Genomic DNA, 17,126 nt, shown 5'->3' with positions numbered 1-17,126 from the left:
ATAATCTTTTAAAGTATCGATCTCATCATGTCACTCTTTTGCATAAATCCTTCGTGACCTCCACAACTCCCATGTTAAGGCTCGTACTTTTTTTTACTCTTTATACAACGTTCTTTATGATAAAACCCTCTCTCTATAATTGTATAGTTATACAGTCATATCCACCATCACTCTTCCAAAAGCATCACTTTAGCCAAACTATTTAGAGTGCCAAACCATGCCCTGCTTACTCAAATCTCACAGCTTCTTACATGCCATTCTTTTTGTCTGGATATATATATTCCTGTGCCCTTCCTCATCTAGCTAATACCTACACATCACATGTAACATGTCCAGGAAGCTTTTTCTGTTCCTCCCAAATCTAATTGAGATATTCTTTTCCTATATTCCTGAAAAAAAATCTATCAAGCACTTATCTTTATGTATTATAACTTCTGATGTGCTTATCTGTCTATTAGACTGTAACCTTTTTGAGAGAAAAGATTAATTGATTTTATATACATCATAATAACTAGAATAATATGGATAGCACATATAAATAACTCAGTGAATAGTGGTTGAATGGATGATTAATTGAATGACTTTAGTTAAAAGCTGTTTTGGAAATAAAAACAAAACAACTAGGTAACTGATTAACATAAAGTGATGGAAGAAAGAGAAGTCAAAGATAAAGCAGTCTTTGACTTGGGTTGCTGATGTCATTGAACTTAAATAGGCGACCCAGAAAGAGGAACAGTTTTGGAGGATGGGGATGATAAGAAATTTTATTCTGGTTATATTTAGTTTGAGGTACCCATATGACATCTGGAGGTAGAAATAATTAATAGTTCATAGTAAACCAGGCTGAAAAGCAGAAATAGAAGCATGAAGGAAGTTGAGAGAGACAAATAGTGTAGAGAATGGAGTTGAGGATTTTTCCTGCCAACTTTAGCCCTTCACCTGGTACATAAATAGGAACTTGAACTTTATACATCATATAAATACATGTATTTATCCTGTCATTCAATAACTTATTTATTCAAGCATTATTGAGTTTCTTCTGTGTTAGATCAAGTAATGAATGTGGGATTATAAAGATTTCCAAACTCTCTTCCCTCCTCCAGATGAGGTTACAATTTAGTGGGAGAGATAAAAAATAATAAGAAGAAAAAATATAAGAAGTTCCATATAGAAGAGTTAGTGAAGTGCTCTGAGAGCCTAGATAATTGAACAATAGTGTCTCTCCTGGGAAATTGGAAAATACGTACTTCAGGTGGAAGTAATAATAGAACGTAACGTTTTTAAGTGTGCATATCATACTAGGTGAAGAACCAGAGAACTTTCAAAATTCTCTTCAGTTTGGGAATTTTGTTTCTCTTGAAGTTTAAGTGTCAGAGAACTGAAGAAAGCCAAATGGCCTATTTAATTTTCTTTTATAACGGTGATCTTTAGAACTTTCTTCTCACTACTTCTTTTAGTCTTAAAATTAGAATGTCAAAACTGGGGCAAAAGACTTGAAGGCTAGACATTTTAATGAACAACAATGGTAGTAATTACTACCCACTGGAAATTCAACCAATATCTAGGTTTATTCAATAAACATGAGTTCATAGAGTCATTAGTACCAACATCATGAGACTAATTGATGTTATACACATCACTGAATTTTAAAAGAATATCCTGGGATGATTTTATCAAAAGAACAAGAAAATTATAATATAATTTTCTGTTCTGTAGATTGAGGAGGATCTGGTTTTGTCTATCTTCTTGGTCCTTCTCATTTTCCTTGAAATTGTTTCTAGAAACAGAGGGAAAAAACAACCAAACATACTGACCCTGTTAACATGATGTGTTTCTTTAGCTGGGTGTACTGTATCGTAAAAGCAAGCATCTTGAAACTTCTTTCATTTTTATATACATGTCTTGTTTGGAAAATGGGAATGATAAAAATTGCTAAAGCTCTGTTGAGGCTTTACAATGTGGTCATCAAGAAAATCATGTGCACTGTATTTGAAATACATAGTTACCCTATTTGCAAACAATTTGGGCTCTTTCCAGAGCAATTTGGCACAGCAATAAAGAAGGCTTTTATTTTCTGTTCATTTTCTGCCAGTTCACTAAAAACCTCAAAGTAGGAATGGAAACTTGTGTTAATTATAGTTCTACTGATTGTGGATTTATATGTGTCTGTATATTTGTATTAAGCTACAGAACATACATCAGTAAGCCTTTTTGAGAGCTACACAATTTGGGAATCTGTTTTCAAGAATCCCATATCATTAGCAAAACCAGATCCTTTGCTGCTTACTGCAGAAGGTAAGAGTAGCAAATAAATATTCTCTGTTCTCCAGTAAGCAGAGGAATAATTTGTTGCTATAAAGGTTTGTGTTTTTACTTTGGCTATGGAATTAGGGATACTAAAAGAGGCTGTTATTGTCTCTTGCATAGCAGACCTGATAAGTTTTTATAGAAAGCTTACTATTTGTGGGATTATGTTGCATAATATATGGAAATAGTTCTTGCACTGAATTATTACAATATGTCATGTATTTATCTGTAGAGAGGTAAGCTAACTTGGTAAGAGGGAGGTGTGTAACTCTACACAGTTTTCTAAGATTACTTTGACCCAGGTCTGAAGGTTTACATTCTATATAGGCTATACCAAGATTTTATACACAGATTTCTTATATAAGACATTTATTCTCCAGGTAGAATTTAGTCAGCTAAGAAATATTTATTGAGATTGTACAATGGGCAGGGTACTGTGTTTAAGCAGTGACTCAGAAACAAAATTAAAACATGGTCTTCTTTTTGTTAGGAACTTGTAATTCTCTGGAAACATGAGTCCTTCATAAGTGAAAAGGTAAAAAGCACAATAACTAGGCAACATATGATAAATGAGTAGGAAGAAGTTCAGAGGAGAGGATAATCTGTATGGTCATTTTTCTGAGAAAATAGAGAAGTTGGGATTTTAGTCAGATTGGTTGGATTAGGCCAAGTAGAGCCGAGGAATGAGAGATTCTGTGCAAGAGGTGCAAAATGAACACTGGAATGGAGAGCAGAAGTAAACCTACCTGACTTAAAAAAAAAAAAGGGAGGGGGGGTAGGAAGCAGATTGTGACAGATCTTAAATAGAAAATTAAAGGGTTTAAATAACAACAAGCATATAACATGAATTACACCCCCTTAGTAAATTTATTTTACTAATCTGTTTATGGTATTATAACACTTAAAATGTGTGCACACTGTTGTACAACAGATCTGTAGACATTTTTCATTTTACAGACTGAAATTCTACACTTATTGAACAGCAGCTTCCCATTGTCCTTCTCCCCACAGCCACTGGCAATTAGCATCCTACTTTTTGCTTCTATGAGTTTAGCTACTTTACATAGTGCATATAGGTAGAATTATGCATTTGTTCTTTTATGACTGGCTTATTTGACTTATTTCACGTAATGTCATTAAGGCTCATCCATCTTGTAACATATGACAGGATTTCCTTCCTTTTATGGCTGAATAATATTCCATTGTTTGTATATACCACATTTTCTTTACTCATTCATCTGTCAATGAACATTTGGGTTGTTGACACCTCTTGGCTATTGTGAATAAAGCTGCAATGAACACAGCAGTGCAAATATCCTGTTTATATCAACAAGATATAAATATGCAGTTTTTATCCTGTTTACATTGATGTAAACAGGATATTTGCACTCCTGTGAGATCCTGTTTTCAATTTTTTTGATGAATACTCCAAAGTCCTTTCTCCAATTTTTAGCTCAGTACTTTGGTTTTTGCTATTGAGTTATAGGAGTGTTTTACAGATTTTGAATATTAACCCCATATCAGATACATGATTTGAAAATATTGCTTTCCATTACATAGGTTGATGTTTCACTCTATTTTTTTCTCTAACTGTGCAGAAGCTTTTTAGTTTAATTAAGTCCCATCTATTTATTTTTCTTTTTGTTGCATTTGCTTTTGGGTTTTTGGTCATGACTTCCTTGCGTAAGCCAATGTCTAGAAGATTTTTTTCCAGTGTTATCTTCTAGAATATTATGGTTTCAGGTCTTAGATTTAAGTCTTTGATCCATCTTGAGGTGATTTTTTGTGTGAGGTGAGAAATGAGGATCCAGCTTTATTCTTTCACATGTGGCTTGCGGTTATCCCAGCATCATTTGTTGAATAGGGTGTCCTTTTTTCCCCACTTTATGTTTTTGTTTGCTTTGTTAAAGATTAGTTAGCTGAAAATATTTGGCTTCATTTCTGGGTTCTTTTTTCTAGCCCATTGGTCTACATGCCTAATTTTATACCAGTACCATGCTGGTTTGGTAACTACAACCTTGTAGTTGTACAGTATAACCTTGTACTATACAACCTTGTAGTATAGTTTGAACTCAGGTAATGTGATGCTCCAGATTTGTTCTTTTTGCTTAGTCTTGCTTTGGCTATTCTGGGTCTTTTTTGATTCCAAATGAATTTAGTATTGTGTTTTCTAATTCTATGGAGAATGATGATGGTATTTTGATGGGAATTGCATTGAATTTGTAGATCGCTTTTGGCTGTGTGATCATTTTCACAGTATTTATTCTGCCCATTCATGAGCATGGGATATGTTTCCATTTGTTTGTGTCATCTATGATTTATTTCAGCAGTGTTTTGTAGTTTTTCTTGTAGAGGTCTTTTACCTTCTTGGTTAGGTATGTTTCTTTCTTTTTTCTTTCTTTTTTTTTTTTTGTGAGACGGAGTTTCACTCTGTCACCCAGGCTGGAGTGCAGTGGTGCAATCTTGGCTCACTGCAAGCTCCGCCTCCTGGGTTCAGGCCATTCTCCTGCCTCAGCCTTCTGAGTAGCTGGGACTACAGGCACCCGCCACCATGCCTGGCTAATTGTTTTTGTATTTTTAGTAGAGATGGGGTTTCACCGTGTTAGCCAGTATGGTCTCCATCTCCTGGCCTCATGATCCACCCACCTTGGCCTTCCAAAGTGCTGGGATTACAGGGATGAGCCACCGCGCCTGGCCTTGGTTAGGTATATTTCTAAGTTGGTTTTTTTTTTTTTTTTTTCCTGTAGCTATTGTAAAAGGGGTTGAGTTCTAGATTTTTATTCTCAGCTTGGTCGTTGTTGGTGTATAGCAGTGCTACTGATTTGTCTGCATTGATTTTGTATCCTGAAACTTTACTGAATCTATTTATCAGAGCTAGGAGCTTTTGAGTGAGACTTTAGGGTTTTATAGGTATATGATTATATCATCAGCAAACAGCAACAGCAATGGTTTGACTTCCTCTTTACTGATTTACATGCCCTTTATTTCTTTCTCTTGTCTGATTGCTCTGTCTAGGACTACCAGTACAATGTTGAATAGCAGTGGTGAAAGTCGGCATCCTTGTCTTGTTCCAGTTCTCAGTGGGAATGCTTTTAACTTTTCCCCATTCAGCATAATGCTCGCTGTGGGTTTGTCATAGATGGCTTTTATTACCTTGAGATATGTTTCTTCTATGCCAATTTTGCTGAGGGTTTTAATCATAAAAGGATGCTGAATTTTGTCAAATGCTTTTCCTACAACTATTGAAATGATCATTCAATTTTTGTTTTTAATTCTGTTTATGTGATGTATCACATTTATTGACTTGCATATGTTAAACCATCCCTACATTTCTGGTATGAAACCCACTTGATCATTGTGTATTATATTTTTGATAAGCTGTTAGATTTGGTTAGCTAGTATTTTGTTGAGGATTTTTGCATCTATGTTCATCAGAGATATTGTTCTGTAGTTTTTCTTTTTTATTATGTCCTTTCCTGGTTTTGGTATTAAGGTGATACTGGCTTCATAGAATGATTTAGGGAGGATCCCCTCTTTCTCTGTCTTTTGGAATAGTGTCAATAGGATTGGTACCAATTCTTCTTTGAATGTCTGATAGAATTCAGCTGTGAATATCTCTGGTCCTGTACTTTTTTTTGTTGGCAGTTTTTAAATTACCATTTCTATCTTTCTGTTTGTTATTGGTCTGTTCAGAGTTTCTGTTTCTTCCTGGTTTAATCTAGGAGGGTTGTATACTTCCAGAAATTTATACATCTCCTCTACATACTCTAGTTTGTGTGCATAAATGTGTTCATAGTAGGTTGAATGATCTTTTGTGTTTCTGTAGTATCAGTTGTAATATCTCCCGTTTCATTTCTATTGACCTTATTTGGATCTTCTCACTACTTTTCTTTGTTAATCCCAGTAATTACCTATCAATTTGACTTATCCTTCAAATAACCAGCTTTTTGTTTCATTTATCTTTGTATTTTTTGTTTCAATTTAATTTAGTTCTGCTCTGATCTTTATTATTTCTTTTATTCTGCTGGGTTTGGGTTTGATTTTTTCTTGTTTCTCTACTTCCTTGACGTGTGACCTTAAATTGTCTATTTGTGCTTTTCCAGACTTTTTGATGTAGGCATTTATTGCTCTGAACTTTCCTCTTGCTACTGCTTTTGCTGTATCCCAGTGGTTTTCATAGGTTGTGTCACTATTATTGTTCAGTTCAAATAAATTTTTAATTTCCATCGTGATTTCATTGTTGACCCAGAGATCATTCAGGAGCAGATGATTTAATTTTCATGTGTTTGTATGGTTTTGAGGGTTCCTTTTGGAGTTAATTTCCAGTTTTATTCTACTGTGGTCTGAGAGTATATGTGACATAATTTCTATTTTCTTAAATTTATTGAGACTTGTTTTGTAGCCTCTCATATGATCTATCTTGGAGAATGTTCTATATGCTGATGAAAAGAATGTCTATCTGCAGTTGTTGGGTAGAATGTTTTGTAAACATCTTTTAAGTTCATTTGTTCTAGGGCATACATGAAATCTACAATTTCTTTGTTGACTTTCTGTCTTGATGACCCGCCTAGTGCTGTCAGTAAAGTATTGACGTCCTCCACTATTATTGTGTTGCCATCTACCTCATTTCTTAAGTCTAGTAATAATTGTTTTATAGATTTGGAAGCTCCAGTGTTAGGTGCATATATATTTAGGATTATGACATTTTCTTGTTGGACTGATCCTTTTATCGTTATATAATGCCCCTCTTTGTCTTTTTTTAACTGTTATTGATTTAAAGTCTGTTTTGTCTGATATAAGAATAGCTATTCCTGCTCGCTTTTGGTTTCCATTTGCATGACATACCTTTTTCCACCCTTTTACCTTAAGTTTATTTGAGTCCTTTTGTGTTAGGTGAGCCTCTTGAAGACAGCAGATACTTAATTGATGGATTTTTTTTTTAATTCTGCCATAAGTGGAGCATTTAGGCTATTTACATTCAATGTTAATATTGAGATGTGAGGTACCATTTTATTCCTCATGTTAGTTGTTGCCTGAATACCCTGTGGCTTTGTGTGTGTGTGTTGTTGTTGTTTTATAGGTCTTGTGAGATTTATGCTTTAAGAAGGTTCTATTTTGGTGTATTTTAAGGCTTGTTTCAAGATTCAGAACTCATTTTAGCAGTTCTTGTAGTACGGACTTGGTAGTGGCGAATGCTCTTCACATGTTTGTCTGAAAACGACTTTACCTCTTTCGTTTATGAAGCTTAATTTTTCTGGATTCAGAATTCTTGATTGGTAATTTTGTTTGAGGAGGCTAAAGATAGGACCCCAGTCCCTTCTGGCTTATAGGGTTTCTGCTGAGAAATCTGCTGTAAATCTGATATGTTTTCCTTTATAGGCTACCTGATGCTTTTGCCTCACAACTCTTATGATTCTTTCCTTCATCTTGACTTTAGAGAACCTGATGACTATGTGCCTAGGTGGTGATCTTTTTGTGATGAATTTCCCAGGTGTTCTTTGATCTTATTATATTTGGATGTCTCTATCTCTAGCAAGGCCGTGGAGGTTTTCCTTGATTATTCCCTAACATAAGTTTTCCGAAGTTTTAGATTTCTCTTCTGCCTCAGGAACACCAATTATTCTTAGGTTTGGCGTTTAACATCATCCCAAAATTTGTGGAGGCTTTGTTCTTTTTTGTTGTTCTTGTTTTTTTCTTTGTCTTTGTCTGATTGAGTTAATTAGGAAGCCTTGTGTTTGAGCTCTGAAGTTCTTTCTTCTACCTGTCCTAATCTATTGTTGATACTTTCCAGTGCATTTTGTATTTCTCTGAGTTTGTCTTTCATTTCCAGAAGTTGTGATTATATTTTTATGATATCTGTTTCGCTGGAGAATTTTTCATCTATAGCCTGTATTGTTTGTTTTTTTAAACTTCTTCAAGTTGGTTTTCACCTTTCTCTGGTATCTCCTTGAGTAGCTTAATAATCAATCCTCTGAATTCTTTATCTGGCAATCAGAGATTTCTTCTTGGTTTGGATACATTGCTGGGGAGCTAGTGTGGTCTTTGGGGGTGTAATAGAACCTTATTTTGTCATATTACCAGAATTACTTTTCTGGTTCCTTCTCATTTGGATAGACTGTTTCAGTGGAAAGATCTGGAACTCAAGGACTGCTGTTCAGATTAATTTGTCCCACAGGGTGATCCCTTGATGTGGTGCTCTCCCACTTCTTCTAGGAATGGGGCCTCTTGAGAGCGGGACTGCAGTGATTGTTATTGCTCTTCTCGGTCTGGCCACACAACAGGGCTACCAGGCTCCAGGCTGGTGCTGGAGATTGTCTGCAAAGTGCCCTATGATGTGATCCATCTTCAAGTCTCTCAGCTGTCGATACCAGCACCTACTCTGGTGGAGGTGGCAGGGGAGTGAAGAGTCCTTGGTTGTAGATATGTTTCGCGTGCTGACTTTCTCGAATGCTGGTTATGCTAGCAGTGAAGTTGTCATGTGGACAGACTCAGGACCTCTGGTTAGCCAGGATGTTGCAGTCCGTGAAATTAGCTATTGTTTTCTCCTTCATTGGAGTAGGGTTATTTTGTCATGAGTTGCCATAATAACCTGAGTTGGTTGGCCTCCAGTCAGGAGGTATTGCTTTCAAGAGAGCACCAGCTGCAGTAGTAGAAGGAGGATATAAGCTTACCCTAAGTTGGCCAGAATAAGTATTTGGGTTTCTCAGGTGATGCGCAAGGCCATAAAGCTCCCAAGAATTTATGTCTTTTGTAATTGGCTGCTAAGGTGGGTAGAGAAGTACCATCAGGTGGGAACAGGGTTAGGCCAGTCTGAGCTCAGACTCTCCTTGGGCAGAGATTGCCGCACTCCTGTGGGGGAGGGGTATGGTTCTTGGGCCAATGGGGTTATGTTCCAGAGGGCATTTTGTTCCATAATACCCTCTGTCATCAAGGAAGTAGGGGAAAACTGGTAGCATTAGGTCTTACCCAGCTCCCATGCAGTTGGTGAGGCCGGTTTTGCCCCTGACAATGTGCCCCACTAGCAGCACTGAGTTTGTCTCCAGGTAGCCTGTGCTCAGCATTCAGACCTTGCCCCAGGCTATAAGCTTCCCTGCTGAGAAAGCAAGCAAGGCTTTCAGGCCTCGCCCCTCCCTGCCTTCAAACACTGTTGGCCTTGGCTCCTGCGCTACTCTCTGCAACAGTTCCCGTTCACCCCCAGATTCTGCTCAAGAGAGCCTGCTTCAGTCAAAATTATTATAAAGTTCAGTTGGAACATCACATACCTGGGCCTATCATGGGGAGGGGGGCGGGGGGAGGGATTGCATTGGGAGTTATACCTGATGTAAATGACGAGTTGATGGGTGCTGACGAGTTGATGGGTGCAGCACACCAACATGGCACAAGTATACATATGTAACAAACCTGCACATTATGCACATGTACCCTAGAACTTAAAGTATGATAATAATAAATAAAATAAAACAAAAAAAACAAAGTTCAGTTGGAATCTTTTTTCAGCCTGTGATCCCTCCCAGATTCTGCTGGCTGCCTTCCCTGAGGGCCCTAGTGAGATATAGTCAGGGATGGCTTCCCTTGGCTTGACCTGGAGAATGGGAGCGCCTACAGTGCTCCTCCTGCTGCTGCTTCTACTTTTATATTTCATGCTAAATCAGTTTCAGCTCTAGGTAAGGTTAAATCCTTCTCCTGTAATCCGGATTTTCAGGGTCCCCAATGGGGATGTGTTTCCGGAGGCAGGTGTTTCCCCTCACACACTTTGGGAACTCACAGTTTTTTTGCCTGCCTCACAGAATTTGTAGCAGTGTGCCACTTCTGTCAAAGGATCTATGAAATCCTTACGTTTTCCTGGGAATTTACTGTAGTGGTTCTTAGAACAAAAGTCCGTGATGTGAGTCTCCACACACTGTTCTGTCTGTCCAAGTGGAAGTCCCTTCCCTACTACCATTCCCAGCCTCTGTTAACCACCATTCAATTTATTCTCTATCTCCATGAAATCAATATTTTTAGCTTCCACATATGAGTTGGAACATGCAACATTTGTCTTTCTGTGTCTGGCTTATTTCACTTAATATAATATCCTCCCATTCTATCCTTGTTGTTGCAAATACAGGATTTCATTCTTCTTATGGTGGAATAATATTCCATTGTGTATAATATACTACATTTTCTTTGTCCAGTCATCTGTTGGTGGATACTTAGGTTGATTCTGTATCTTGGCTATTGTGAGTAGCACTGCAATAAACATGAGAATGCAGATTCTGTCTCTGATATACTGACTTTCTTTCTTTGGGATATATACTCAGCAGTGGGATTGCTAAATCATATGATAGTTCTATTTTTATTTTTTGAGGCAACTCCATGCTTTTTGTCATATTAGCTGTATTGATTTACATTCCCACCAATACATCACCCTTTCTCTGCATTCTCACAAGTATTTGTTATTTTCTGTCTTTTTAATAGTGATCATTCTAATGAGATGATATCTCATTCTGGTTTTGATTTGCATTTGATGACTAGCGATGTTGAACATTTTTTCATTTATTTATTGGCCATTTGTATATCTACCTTTGAGAAATGTCTACTAATTAATGTCTGATATAAAAGGAGAAAGGAAACTGGTATTAAGTTCCTGTTATATTCTAGGTATCATTTTGTTTATTCCTACAGCAACCTTACAATGCTGATGGTAACATGATTCTACAGATTAAGAAATAGTTTACATCTCTAGTAAACTGCAGAACTGGAATTCAGATCTGTACTCTACTTCCAGTTCTGCACAGTTTAACTTTTTTAAAATTTGTATTTAACAAATGATAAATATGAAACATATGTGCACAGCTTAAACAATGATGATAAAACAAACCCTATAAAGGATATTAAACAGAAAGTTGGAAGCCCCTTGTGTGTCTCTCTCTAATTGTGTCTACCTCCTCCATCTCTGCATTTAGAGGTAAATATTCTTTTGTTTTGGCCATGCTTTTACCATCTGTATATACTCCTACAATATCTGGTGCTTTGAGTGTTTTGTAAATTCATGTAAATGGAATTCTACTATACATATTCTTCAGTGACTTTCTTCTTCCATTCAATTTTGTCTTTTCATCTTAATCCAGGTTGATACATATAACTATAGGTTCATTTTTAATTTACATTGTATAGTATAACCCACTATATAGATATACTGTAATTTTTTAATTGATACTGCTGCTGATAAACACTTATGGTCTTTCTTGTGGTTGGTTTGCACAAATGCTCCAGGTGCGCCTGTAAACTATGTAAATTCCCATTTAAGGATTCAGTATTCTATAGATGACCATTAGATCAAGTTTGTTAATATTGGTATTTAAGTTTTCTCTATTCTTGTGGTCTTTATCTGCTTGACTTATGGAGAAAAGTGTCTTGAAATTTCTCTCTCTAATAGTGGATTTGCCCAACTCTATTTACATATTCATCAATTGTCACTTTTTATACTTGGAATTCATGTTATTAGATGCACAAAAATTTATGCTTTTTATCTCTTCTTGATGAATATAACCTTTAATCATTATTTAGTTACACACTTAAATAATGTAGTTTACCTTCAAGTCTGCTAGATCTAATAATAATGTAATTACATCAGCTCTTTTGGGCTGGTAAATGCCTTGCATATTTTCTATTTTAGGTGTGTTTCTTGTAAATGGCATATAACTAGATTTTTTTTCTTTTAACCCAACTTTCATTTTTCCTTTGAGATTATAATTTTGGTTTTGAAAGAAGAGAGAAAAAGAAGCCTAGATTTGCCTGCTTCACTGAAAGGATTATTTCTGGTCCTGGATAAGTGGTTCCATCCCGAGTAAATAGTTTCAATGAGAAAGTTAGGGGGGACCTCATTTCCTTTAACCAGTCAGTCCTCTGCAGGTTACACTCTGGATATGGAGCTGAACCTGTTTTTTTCATGCACACCCTAATCTTAATATTGTATGTTCTTAGAGCCTTTTGAGCCCCAGAAGTTGTTTAGAATTTTTTATTGTATGCTTATTTTTATCTACAAGTTTTTATTAGCCTATTATAACTCAATACAAAATCATTTTCATATATTAAAAATACTCTAATCCTCCCAGAAAGGATTTTGCTTCTTTTTCTAAATTCTTATTTATACTTTGCATATACCTCTACTTCTATTACAACTCTCAAAGTAGTAAGTTTTATTTTAAAGGACCATCTCCCATAATAAATGATGAATTCATTGGAAACAGGGACTCTGTCTTACTGATAATTGTATACTTAGGGACTAATATTGTGCTGTTAATTGAGCATTATACATAGTAGAAAATTAATAAAATGTCAGATGAAAAATGAACAATCAGATGAATTAAGTGATTAAACTAGCTGACAGGTGGTAGAATTCAAATATGACAACATTCTAATTCTGTACCTCCAGTCAGTGTAGACACTTAAAATCTTTCACTTTGAATTCTAAAAGAGCAGTTTCAGATATTGAAGGCAGTTTGAAATCATTGTATCAAATCAGGATTATTTCAGTTGTAAGTGGTGGAAGCCTGGCTTAAACAGGCTTACATAAATACATGAAAAGTTCAGGGATTCAATCACAGCTGAATTCAGGACCCTAAACAATATCAGAAGAGCCCAGTCACTCCAACTCTCTCCATTTGTTGATTCATTGATTTCATTCTCAGGCTGTCCCCTGGATGGTTTCCCACTGTTCAGTTTTACCTCATTTTTAATGCTATTCCCAGCAGTGCCATGAAGTTTGAAATGTGCTTCAGTTGGGCTGAGTTGGGTCCCTTACTCATTCCTGGACCAGTCATTTTTTCTGGGGATGTACAATACACCGACTGACTTAGATCTCTGTCACATGTTCACAGTTACAGTCGGAGGTGGAGTCACTTCCCCTCAAACAACATGCACGAAGAGTGAAGAGAGTTTTTCCTTAAGGAAAATTAGGGTGCTTTTGCCTGTAAAAGGATTAACATATGTTGGACTGGCATGAGGCACAATATGCCCATTTCCATAATCTAATCCATATCTTACTTTTAAAAATAAGAAAGCTGAATTAAAAGGTTAGGTTATTGCCTAAAGTAATACAGTTTCTTGAATGGTACTATTTATGTAATAAGCTTACAATACTATATTATAGACTTTTAAACTGACAGAGAGTTTTGTTTTTATTGTGTTAAAGTACAGCAAGTATAGAGTAAAATATAACATGAAGGAAAGATTCCCATGTAGTTTGTCACTCTGCTGCATTTCAGAACAAGATCAAAGTCACCTAATAGATTTGCTCTTTGGTGTAGTTATTTAAAAATTATGTAAGTACAGTTAAAAATTAGATAAAACTTCTTAATGATTATAAAATGACTAAAAGCAATCATTCAAACTATGATTCTAAAAATAAACTTAGAACTTTGCTGGCATCTTGTGTCGTTAGGAGAACAGAACTTATTAAGAAAATGTGGCCATGTTGAATAGACGTATACTGTTTTCTGATTTAAGACTTTTTAAAAATAGTTACTTTGAAAGAGTTTTCATTCAGAGAGCAATTGATTTTTAACAACATGTATTTTGTTTAACAAAATACTTTTTTAGTCTTGAAATTTCTAGTCAAATTCACACTCACTTTCTTCTGCAAATTCCTCTTCTCTTTTTGTCATCTTGTAGCAAAAAGGGAAATAAGTTGAAGAATATTCTTCAACTAATGAGTAATGAAGAACTAATGCATTCGTCAACTAACAGATAATGAGTTCCAGACTCTGCAGATCTCTTAATAGGTATTAAAACACCATTTGTTTCTTCCATCTGTTTTCAGACTTCGTGAACACTCTGTTTATTTTACTCTTATCAGTTTAACAATTGGCCCCATTGCTTCCATTTTAGAAATACTTTTTCTGAAAAGGTGTCTGGAGGTTGAAGAATAAAATACTGAGCAGATTATTTGAATATTAACTTACTGTTTAAAAATAAGTTTATCCTATGTTTTTGGATGCTTTGTTGTTTTCTGCCACCCATTTTGAGAACTTCTTAATGGGAAATGAATGGTTTCAAAGAGTATTGTCCATCTCCACATTAATGCTGATTTATCAAAATGTCAGTTGATCTAAAATTTCTGTTGTGTGCGTTTATATTGCTTTTATAGGGACTCCTCGGAAATAGAGGGCCTCCTGGACCTCCTGGTCTCAAAGGAACTCAGGTATGGAAGAAGTGATATCCAGTCAGCTTCAGCAAGGTTTTTAGTTAAAAGTTTCCCTTTTTATTTATTGTAGGCCTTCAGTTTTTGTTTAAACACTATCAGATTTCCAGTTACCATTTTATTTATTTATTTAGAGAGTCTCGCTCTCTTTCCCAGGATGGAGTGCAGTGGTGCAATCTTGGCTCACTGCAGCCTCGACCTCCTGGGCTCCAGCAATCCTCCTACCTCAACCTTCCAAGTAGCTGGAAGTACAGGTGCACCACCATTAGCCTGGCTAATTTTTGTATTTTTTGTAAAGACACAGTTTTGCTATTTAGCCAGGTTGGCCTACTTCTGGCCTCAAGCAGTCCTCCCACCTAAACATCCCAGAGTGCTGGGATTACAGGCATGAGCCACTGTTCCCAGCCTTCAAGTTGACACTTTATTTTGTCAGTTATGGAATAGAATTTAGAATCATTTTACAGTGTTCTGAATTCATTAAATGATTTATGTTAGCAGTATCCAGTGGATTGTCTGAAGAATCTGAACCCAGAATCTCACTCATATATACTAGAATTTATATTTACTATTTGTGACTACTTAATATTTTTGAACCAATAAATTATATTTTACTTGAATTGTGAATTGAGCAAAATGTTTACCAAATAAATAATATATACTGTATGATTCTAGGGAGGTCTGTATGTATTATTCAGAAAGCAATCAACTATTTTTTAAAGGTAAATCAGTATATTTAGTAAATATGTCTGTAAATATAGTAAAAACACTTACTGCTTTTTTTTCTCTTAGAGAATTATGAATAAAAACTTTTAATTTTTTTCTATATTCATCTTCAGTCTCTATCCACCCATATAGTTTTTGGTCCTTACAAGAATGCACCAGGTTCACACAAAAAACTAAAGTGTTGTGGGGTGATGGAGTTCAAAGTACAAGAAAATAACAGCATTATTTTCATCACATCTCAGAATGAGCCTCACATTTTAGAATAAATAGAGAAAATAAGAGTTTACATTTTTAAATACCCATTTTAGGCCATAATATGTTCTGATTTTTGTTTTTAAGGGAGAAGAAGGACCAATTGGACCCTTTGGGGAACTGGGGCCACGAGTAGGTATCGTATAATTTTCCATAAGTGGTTTTCTTGAAAATAGCTGTTCTAGAAATGTTTTTAACATCATAACATTTTACGTTATAGTGAAGGACAAAAATGAAAACAAACTATAGTCATAAAATGCCCCAAAATAAAATAGGCCAATAACTGGAAGTCTCAAAGATAGTTTGAATGATGTTATGCCTACTATGTAGTTACTTGCTATTTTGGTGGTCTATAGACTTAGTAATTTGTGCAAATTGTTTATAAATTTCTTGAAATGTAATAGGAAGCTAAATACTTTAGCCATTTTAGTAATATTCTGAGATTTCCTGTTTTCTAAATGTGTTAGTAAAATTATGGAAGGCTAATAAGATGTATTTTCTGCCAGTGTTTTTGTCAGATAATACCATGGGTAATATGTGAATTGTTTTCAAGTTCTAGAAATGAATTATTTAAAAATTTTTGGTATACATGACCAAAGTTTACCTTATGAAATAATTAAGTTATATGTGTTACATTTATTTTAAGAGGCATTAGACTCATATGAAATACATCTCATTTCTTTTCTTGACAACATCATAAAGTACTGGTTCTTCTTCTTTTTTTTTTTGAGATGGAGTCTCACTCTGTCATCCAAGCTGGAGTGTAGTGGCGTGATCTCAACTCACTGCAACCTCTACCTCCTGGGTTCAAGCAAATCTCCTGCCTCAGCCTCTTGAGAAGCTAGGATTACAGGCGTGTGCCACCATACCCTGCTAAGTTTTGTATTTTTAGTAGAGATGGGGTTTCACCATGTTGGCAAGGCTGGTTTTGAACTCCTGGCCTCAGGTGATCCGCCCACCTGGCCTCTCAAAGTGCTGGAATTACAGGAGTGAGCCACCATGTCTGGCCAAAGTACTGGTTCTTAAAATGCTTTTACATTTAAAAAGACTGTAATTATTTGTTTCACAGTTTTACCTTACTAGCACATATATTGCTACTATCCCATTGGGGGTAAAAAAGAGTTTTCATTTTATTTTTTTTGAGAATTATATAACAGAAAAACTGGAATTTGAGCCCAATAAAATTGATCTTATTCAAAATTTACTTCCTTTGAAAAGAGGAGAACCATATTCACCTCTGGTCTACACAGTCTTAATATTAATAATTACTGTTGTTGCTATTCGTTGAATATCAATTTGGGGCCTAATATTGCTATAAGTATATGAATCATCTTTAATCTTGAAAACAACTCTGCAAGATATCGTTCCTATTTTTAGATTTGAAAATAAGGTTTTAATATTACATGTTCAAGTATAACACAATCAAATCAAAATCAATACAATATGATAGAATTTAAGTAGGACAAGAAGTTATGATTCTGTTTCTGATACTCTGAATCGCTTGATTCCAAAGACTTTGAAAATGTGCTGATACCAGATTCCAGTGAGATTCTTTCCATAATGTAAATATGTATAACTGTATCTTAATATCCTACACAGTGCTTGAAATAGTATTATTAAAGATAAAAGAAATGTCACACTAAGGCTCTTACCAAGCAGT

General features: G+C 35.4%; 1 protein-coding gene across 1 annotated transcript in view; it reads left to right on the top strand.

Moving 5' to 3' along the window:
• COL24A1 (collagen type XXIV alpha 1 chain) overlaps positions 1–17,126 on the top strand; it is a 392,112-nt gene that overhangs the window by 166,795 nt on the left and 208,191 nt on the right. Inside the window, exons 21-22 of the mRNA XM_025390892.1 lie at positions 14,438–14,491; positions 15,554–15,598. Coding sequence (XP_025246677.1) covers positions 14,438–14,491; positions 15,554–15,598 — 99 coding nt within the window. The remainder of the gene's footprint in view (positions 1–14,437; positions 14,492–15,553; positions 15,599–17,126) is intronic.

This window comes from Theropithecus gelada, chromosome 1, assembly GCF_003255815.1.
Source record: "Theropithecus gelada isolate Dixy chromosome 1, Tgel_1.0, whole genome shotgun sequence".
Lineage (NCBI taxonomy): Eukaryota > Metazoa > Chordata > Mammalia > Primates > Cercopithecidae > Theropithecus > Theropithecus gelada.
Note: the sequence above shows the minus strand (reverse complement) of the source record. Positions and strands in the feature narration are given on the sequence as shown.